This window comes from Eutrigla gurnardus (assembly GCF_963514095.1).
Source record: "Eutrigla gurnardus genome assembly, chromosome: 11".
Classification (NCBI taxonomy): Eukaryota; Metazoa; Chordata; class Actinopteri; order Perciformes; family Triglidae; genus Eutrigla; species Eutrigla gurnardus.
In genome coordinates this window covers 18,112,447-18,121,504 of record NC_139925.1, presented here as the reverse complement: position 1 = coordinate 18,121,504, position 9,058 = coordinate 18,112,447, and the positions used below count along the sequence as shown (strand labels likewise).

General features: G+C 43.7%; 1 protein-coding gene across 1 annotated transcript in view; it reads right to left on the bottom strand.

Moving 5' to 3' along the window:
- The window catches only part of LOC311020483 (protein kinase C epsilon type-like), a 59,065-nt gene that overhangs the window by 17,580 nt on the left and 32,427 nt on the right, over window positions 1-9,058 (bottom strand). The window contains exons 3-10 of the mRNA XM_084020529.1: window positions 7,799-7,967; window positions 7,534-7,568; window positions 7,323-7,411; window positions 6,943-7,075; window positions 6,634-6,776; window positions 6,409-6,505; window positions 6,057-6,316; window positions 5,739-5,912 (exon numbers count right to left, since the gene is read on the bottom strand). Of these exons, the coding sequence (XP_083876655.1) occupies window positions 5,739-5,912; window positions 6,057-6,316; window positions 6,409-6,505; window positions 6,634-6,776; window positions 6,943-7,075; window positions 7,323-7,411; window positions 7,534-7,568; window positions 7,799-7,967 (1,100 nt within the window). The remainder of the gene's footprint in view (window positions 1-5,738; window positions 5,913-6,056; window positions 6,317-6,408; window positions 6,506-6,633; window positions 6,777-6,942; window positions 7,076-7,322; window positions 7,412-7,533; window positions 7,569-7,798; window positions 7,968-9,058) is intronic.

The following is a 9,058-nucleotide window of genomic DNA, read 5'->3' as shown; positions in this document are numbered from 1 at the left end:
ACATAAATACATGAATTACTAAAGCGTGTGTATATTTATGAACTGCCTCCCAAGAACAGCAGACATACGTATGTCCACTCATAATTGGTTTGGGAAAGAGAAACTTTCCACTGCTGAAGACTGACAAATATTTGACTGGGTGGCTTGTATGTGCTTCTGTGTGTGTGTGTGTGTGTGTGTGTGTGTGTGTGCATGTGTGTGTGTTCATCGTCCTCGCATGCTAAATTTGCCCTCACTGTTGATGGCTGATGGGAGTTAAATGTGTGCTGCGGGCTGCTGGTCCTCCCACAGAATATCTACTTGAATTTCATCGGCCAAAGAAAAAAAAGGCAGAGTAGTTTGTCTTGATTAGATTCATGAGAAACAGATTTACAATAAAGCCAGGTCCTTATAAAGACATTATCAAGTGTAGTGTGTGTGTGTGTGTGTGTGTGTGTGTGTGTGTGTGTGTGATTTTAAGTAGAAAGGAGGTCGAGGAGTGTCATGTGTGGTTTTGTCCTGATGCCCGAGGGTTTTTACATCAGAAAAAATGAACGCGACACTGTTTGAGTGTATGCAGGTATATACACAACACGTGTGTTTGTACTGCATGTCTCGACCATGTGGATAGAAACTGAGTTCATGTGTCAGCAGCAAAGCAATATGGAGGGAAGAGATGAATGGAGGGAAGGGAAAGAAGAGAGTGGGGATGGATGGAGCCTTTTATCAGCGTCTGCTGGCCATCATGAATGGAAATTTAAACACAGCAAATTCCCACAAAATGTTAACATAAACATAACATAAACATAAGTTCACTAACTAGCCAGTAGCAAAATAAGTAGATTTGAACTTAATGCTTCATCGTCTTGTCACAGTAAAGTACTTCCGCCACACACAAACAGTGAGTCACCAGATTGTGTAGTGTTCCCATGTCTTCAGTTCAATTCTGCAGGAAAGAGAGAAAAGGCGTGTGCTGTGATTGTAACGCTACACTGGTTATGGAATATGAGCTGCTGACGACAGACATGACCGAGTGTGTTTTAGTGTCAAACGTGATTGAGAAGCCCTTGTGCTGTTCCACTTCATCCTCTCATGTTGGACCCTGGGCAGACTGGATGCTACACTGACTCACTATCACCTCTCCAGGTCCATCGAACAAGACCGATTTGGGTGGGGTGGGCATATTCTAATGAGCCTGCACGTGACATGTTTTCTAATCTCGGCAGCAAAAATCTGACTGGGTGATCTTATTTCACAGTTTGTGGGTATGCACAGATACTGAAAGAACTGTGTTTTCATTCCTTCAGCCCTTTGTGAAAGGTTGGATTCCTCTGAATCCAACGTGACGTGTGATGTGTGGATTGTTTCCAACGCAGAGCTCGTTTATTTCAAAGGAACAGGGGACTACAGTAAATAGTCTTTGGAACGAAAGAGTTGGCAGCAGATTCTTCATTACCAAGAACACACACACACACACACACACACACACACACACACACACACACACACACACACACACACACACACACACACACACACACACACACACACACACACACACTGTATTTTTACAGTGTCCTGCTGTGCCAAATATTCACTCAAGCACCAAATGTGGATTCATCCACTGCAGGAAATAGTCCCCAACAAATTCACTATTTACTTCGGTTTGCTACAAACTACAGTGCCCAGCATTTAAAGGAAATGACTGACCTTTTAGATCAAATTATATATAAATATACCTTTGGTGTTACTCTCAATCTCCGTTTATGCTGCCATGAATTAATACAATTTGGAAACCCTTTACATGGGAAGCATTCAGAATTCTTTGACCATATAATTGCTTCATCAAAAGCAAACAATTGTGCATTTCACACTGTCGGTATGTTAACACGAATAAGAATTAAATAATAAGAATTAACACAATGTCCGTGGTGTTCTGCAAGGGGAATGGACTCCAGCAGCAGACTGTCCTCCACCTCCTCTCTCAGTCGTCTTCCTCGTCTGCATGAACCCACTGACTCTGAGCATCACTGTCCGTGCCTGCATTTCTCTCTATCTGTCCTCCTATCTGCCTGTGTTTGCCAATCAGTTTGTCTCTAGCTTAAGCACAAAAGAACAAAGGTTCATTAATGTACCTGGCTGGTGTCTGGCCGGCTCTGCTGCCTCTGATGTTCACCAATTACAGCTCATTAAAAACCACTCACTCTTCCTCTTTAATCTGTTCCTTACTTCACTCACTTCTTGCCGAACCCTCTCCCCTTCGTCCCCGTCTTTTATCATCACTCGTTCACGCCGTTCAAAAAGACAATTTAAAACACAAATATTGACAATCTGCAGTCTGACACGGCTTTCTTAATCCTCCTGCATCTCTCACTCTCTCCACTTCCTCGTTTGCTCCTTTCCTACCTTTACCTCCCCACTCTGCCTCTGTGTGCGCAGCAGAATGAGGCCCGGCGCTCCTGTTGTATAATGTTATTTACATTTCTTGGAGGTAATTAGGCTGATAGGGGAACAACTGTGATCCCCCAGTCGATTAAGAAGAACAGGAGGGAGGGAGGGGAAGAACAAGCAGCGTGTGTGTAGGTAGGACATGTGTCAACGTACAAATTATTCATAGGACAGAGGCACTTGGAAAAAAGCATTTATAAAATAAAAAAGATATAAGTATATTATAGTAAATGAAACAGATAATTGACTAAAAGAAATTTAATAAAAATAAGGCTAACTCAATAATAAATAAATAACATAAAAAGCCCATAAAAAGCTAACTGCACTGCAACAGTGTGAAAAAGAATTATGTCATTACTTTTTTTAGTTAAAGTATTTAATCAAAAATACTTTTTACAGAAATGTGTGCTTTAAAAAGTGAACTTAATCACCCACACACACATGATTTAGTATGTGACATCGCCTGCATATGACCATGGTATAGAAGGTGTATGTGTGTACCAACGCGCCCTCGGACTCAGGAGCCAACATGTCCGAACACAGAGTGCTGTGTTGAAGGTACAGTAAATTAGCCATTGAGGGGCCTCGCAGTGAAATGAACGGGGTAGCGAAGGAATGAAGGAGGCAAAGAGAAAGAAGGAGAGAAAAATGTATGGAAAGGAGGTCAGAGCTGTACAGCAGTCTCTGGTCAAGACTGGTAACGGTTAGGAAAGGGGGATAAGGACATTGTGATGTTTTCACTGTTTTCTGATGTTCAATATACAAAACTATTAATCAAGAAAATCATTTGCAGAGTACTCCATAATAAAAAGAACCGCCAGTGAAAAACTGCCTTAAATTGTCAATCTTTCGAAAGGCCAGCAGGGGGCAACTGGTAAACAGACTGGGTTTATATGGTGCTATATAAATGATCCTCATTTATATAGCACTTTTATCCAAAGCGCTTTACAGTAATGACTGACATTCAACCATTCACACACCGACGGTGGAGTCAACCACGCAGGGCGACAGCCAGCTCGTCAGGAGCAATTAGGGTGAGGTGTCTTGCTCAGGGACACCAGGCACTCAGCTAGGAGGAGCCGGGGATCGAACCGGCAATCTTGCGGTCTACCTCCTGAGCTAAACCCCCCCTTATAATACGTGTGGGCATTCACACACATACTGATACTATACTGATGGCAGAGGCTGCCGTACAAGGTGCCATCTGACAATCAGGATCTAATCTAACATATTTGCGCACATTTTGGGGTTAAGTATCTTGCTGAGGACACTTTGATGTGTGGACAGGAGGAGCCGGGGATCAAACCGCAGATCCTCCGATTGGAAGATGATTTGCTCTACCTTTTGAGTCTTCAGCACGATGTTCATTGAGTAAATAGAGTAAAATAGAGGATAAAGCAGGTTATGCTTCAGGGCGGGGGCTTGTTTATTGTAATAACATTGAATCCAGGGCTGAGAGGTTTCTAAGAAGAATCGGGAGGAAAAGGAGGGTGACGAGGGTGACGAGGGTGGGGTCGCGCAGCATATGGAATACACATCATGTCCCTGATTATGATCAAAGCAATTACATTAGAGCCACAATCCCTTTGTTGTGTCCAACAACACAACCACAAACACCACCAGTGTGTGTGTGTGTGTGTGTGTCCATGCATCAGACAGCCTGATGGAAAAAAGAATTAGAGAATTAAACAAAGAAAAAATAATTAATGGAAAACAACACTCTCTCTCTCTCTCTCTCTCTCTCTCTGTCTCTCTCTCTTTCTCATCCGACCATCCCACGCATGTTTGTGTTTGCTTTGGAGGAAAATAACAGGAATAAATAAATTGAACAGGAGACGCCATCGTATGTCTACGAGCTTTCCAGAACAGAGAAAATAAACAAAAGATGCAGCTCACATAATGTCCTGCACACAAACTCTTGACAAAACATTCTGTCTTTAGACAAACACTGTATACACCAGTCAAGACCTTTCTTGAATAAGATCTCTAAATGAACGCACATACTTTCTCAGGTCTGGACAAACTGTTCCACTGGCTTCGAGGACTGGTGATGGTCTGATTACATCACAGAATAATATCAACAAAGAAATGAAACTAGATTAGATCTGCAAAGGAAGCAGGTAAACTAATCACATCTCATTGGATCATATTCTGAATTTGAAAGAAAACAAAAATCTTTTGATGTTCGGCGATGAGGTTTTTCCATATCGTTAACTAAAAAAAAACCACACAAATAACAAGCTTTTCAGACTGGTTTGTCCGCGTGGCTTTTAGCTTTTATGATCAATATTTTGGTCCAGGTTGACATGGGGACACCTGTTACTAAGAGCAGGTTTGTTTTGATAACACAGGCACCAGTGTTTGAAGCTGAGACTTGTGTCTACTCAAAAATAATGAGAAGTGAATTCATAATCTCGCAGTGTTGTTAAAGCTGATGAACAGTCAGCAATATTGTTTCCTGCAGGGACAAATACCCGCATGCCCAGCTTATACACAACATCAGACCTTTAGTGTGGGAACGATGAACTCCATCCCTTACAATACAAACTAATAGTAAACTACTAAATACAATTTAAATCATTTGATTATACTGATATTTTATGATACAATGCAAAGTGACATTCAAGACAATTGTGTTTAGTTGACGGTTGTATGGAATTACACCTATCAGTGAATGTGTGTGTGCAAGGAAATAGTGGAATAGGAACTTTTCTAAACTCTAAACATCAGCGTAGCATCCATCGTTCTTGACAAACGTGAATAAGTACGTTCCTTAAACGTTCAGGCTTGTGCAGCTCGTGTTTTGTCGAGGTCTGTCAGGCTCAAGCTGCGGCGAAACCACTCAGCACATCATGTGACCTGTTCCTTCAGCGAATATATGCCTGTGCAGTGTACCAACACACACACACACACACACACACACACACACACCTTTAAATATGTTTCGTGACTGGAACTCTTATGCAACATACGATAGACAAAACATACAGCGGCGTTCGCCATCCCACCCACGGGTGCCCTTTGTGTGTCTGTCTGTCATCGTCCACTTACTGTATGGATGGACGAATGAGCTGAGGAGTGGAGAGGACAAGGGGGTGTGAATGAGTGGAAGGGAAATAACGCTGATTCTTTGAGCTGATGGCAGATTCTTTACTAATGACTGCTGTGCTGAAGTTTCCCTCTGGAAACGGGTTTAAAAATTCAAGGTCCCAACACCTGGAGTTTACAGGTTCAAATGTGTTCCGATGGTGCCCCCTGGAGGTGCAATGTGTGTCCGCAGGTGTAAGTGTGTGAGTGTTTTGTGTTCCTACTTTAGTCTGGAAGCAGCAGAAGAGCTGTGTCAGGTACGGGTGCTTTCGGGCCAGCGCCAGGATCCGTTTCTCCGTCAGGGTGCAGTCCACGTCGTCGTCCTGCAGGATCACGTCCTTCTTCAGCACCTTGACGGCGTACACCTCGTCGCTGCCTTTCAGCTCCGCCAGCATCACCTGGTCATGTCAGCGACACAGTCTCAACACCGTGGAAACCACAAACATGACATTTGAGAGAACACTTTCCACAAAGCCCTCCCCTCGTCTTCCCCTCTATTCCTCTCGAGCAGACATAACACAGCACGAGCTGCTGATGCTCACCTTTCCGAAGCTTCCTTTTCCCAGAACTTTGATGAACAGAAAGTCACGCAGATTCATCCTCTTGATTTCAGGGGCGACGTGACCTTTGACCTCTCCGTTCTCCTGGCTTCCCTCACCCTTGACGCCGCCTCCCCCACTTCCATGACTGTCCCCCGTCACCGTAGCGACGGACGAGGAGGAGGAGAGGGGCTGCTTCTTGTGCTCCTCCCCACGGTGGTCAAACGACAGAGCCTTCCGGATGTTCTCCAGCTCCTTCACGTCTGGACAGAGAGAAGACAAGATGAGCTCCAGCGTGTTCCATTTCTTTTCATGAGCGTTAGAGTTAACGTGTGATGGCGAGGACTTCTCCTACCCTGGTCACACGGTGAGGTGGGGGCGGACCTTGAGCGATCGTCTTCTGTCTTAGGCGTCCCTGATAACGAGTGCTGAGGGTCCTGACTCTGAGGGAGCTGTTTAAAGACAATATACTTCTGTCATTTCACCAGCTATGTGAAATGTTCTTATTCTCCTTGATCTGATTTTGTGGACTTTGAGCTTTGAGCTTTGAAGCTTTGAAAACTCGGATGAAACGTCTCACCTTTTTCCGTCTCTGGGCGCTGTTGGAGATCTTGTCTGGTGTGACTCCGAGGTCGGAGAGGACTTTAGCGATTCCTCTGGCGTCGACGCCACAGTTAGGAGCTACGTTACTCTCACAGCGCCTGTGCACGTTCACTTTACACACTAGGACACACGCAGAAAGGCAGTTAGCATATAAAAAGTCAGAAAAAAACCCCACTAGAATGAGTTTGTATGAATTCTTTTTTAATATTTGATCCAGGTCGAGTTAACTGAACGTTAAAGACCTGACTACTTTAAAGCTGAAACACTTGTTTGTGCTTGTTCGTACCTTTACACTGGAGTCCCTGTCGCAGCAGACCCCAGAGCAGAGACCCGCAGTGGTCACAGAAGGTGAGAACTTTAAAGTTGTGTATGCTGAACTTGTGCGGCACGTTGACGCTGAACCTCTGAGAACCGACTGGCTGTAAGAGGCGGAAAAGAGAGGTGAGACAAAGTTCTGATCTGGCTATTACTACGGTATTTACTTTCTTTGGGAATATTATATTTGCCCATTCTTCATAGATGACAAATGACAGAAAACAAGGGGCAACAGAGAAAAGGAATCACATGCACAGGAGTTACAGGCAGCTACAGTACTTTCAAGCTGGAATAATTGATCCGGTTGATATAATTCAGAGAATGTCGGTTCTGTTCCTGTAGTAGTAGTACCTCCTCCACTGTGTCCTCCTGCTTCTTCATCCCTGCACACTTGGTGATGATCAGCTCATGGCAGCGCTTATGGACCACGCAGGTACACACTGCAGGAGGAGCACACACAGACATAAGTCACACATTTCAGCAGATCCAGTCGATAATCTTGACAAACATGAATTAAGATTGAGACACATTGGACAACAGGATGGTAAAGACAGCGTCTTACCTTGACACTGGTAGCCCTGCTTCCCTAAGACGCCCCTGCAGGTCAGACATACAAGAAGAGATCAGCCAAGAGAACTGCAAATGTGTTTCTTGTTTTGACAATGGTTGTAAATATAAATGAAATATTATTCATACATTATGATATTAATGTAATCCTCTGTCTATGTTTGATATTAAATTAGCCAAAAACAGTGTGACATTTGGGAATGTTTTACAGTTGAGAGCGTGCATGCATATTTGTGATCATACAGGCTGTGTGTGCTCACCATATAAAGTCCCTGCAGTGGGAGCAGTAGGTGGGCTGTCTCAGGTAAGTGGCCATGAACTTGTGTCCGTTGACCTGGTGGACCCTCCGCCGGACGGCACCCTGGCGCTTCCTGGGACCCATCCGCTGCCGAAACACACGCTCTTCATTCTCGCTGGAGCCGGTTGGAGCTGCACAAAATACAAAAACAAATATTCACTATATCAGATTAACACACATATAAATGTAGCGTTTGAGGACGATGCTACTCTCATATTTTTCTGAAATAGTCCCAAACACAATACAAAGCTGCTGTGAGTGAGCTGAAAGTTGCTGCTGTTTCATCCAAATAACGTATAATACCAAAGCCCTTCTGCTGTAAAACCGGTGCTACTCTCTGAAGAATCATGGATGAGATAAATGAGTAAAGCACGCAGAATGTCGGGTCAATGAACCTTCACAAGAGCTGCACTCACACTGTGTAGCCACTAGATGGCGGTGACGCTGTGCAATTGGGCCAAACACACTGCTCTGCTTGGTTTTCACACAGTCTGTGTCTCCCGTTGTCTCTCCTGCTCTCTCTGTCACTTTGTTTAATTACAGAGGACATCCCCAGTGGAACAGCAGACATTTCAATTACTGCTTAACACTGTGTTAATTACACACACGCACTCACACACAAACTACCAGGGGGAGCAAGTGAGGGGGAGGGGTTACTTTGCAGTAATGTTAATAAGGTAATGGATAAATATATTATGCGTGAGTCATGAGACAAATACACACTTAAGAAGATGTTGTTCAAGCATGACATCATTTTTGGGGGTATGTTTTAATAAAATGAAATGTAATTGAATTCATCATTACCAAATTACAAATGTGATGTGTTGACATCATTGATTTGCATTTTTATAAGGCCTATTAAGTCTGGCGGACATCGTCAACCCACTGAGCTTCACAGTACTTTCTTCTCAGCAGCGATATGAACTTCTTCACACATGATGACCTCTATTTCGTATGTCGCCACTACCTCGGATCATGTGATAACTGACGAAGAAACCACAAATAATGAGTAAATTCCTAATTATTCCGTTTATGTTGTTGTCCCAGGTGATTTCCACATCTATTTATCCACCCACAGCGGTTCAACAGGTCCAGGTTGGATCGACATGAGGTCTGCTGTGGATATTCATGTTAGCAGGAGGATGAATCTCTGTATCACCTCCGTCAGGTCAAAACAACAACTTGTACACATTTAAAGGTGCTATTGACAACATTGATAACA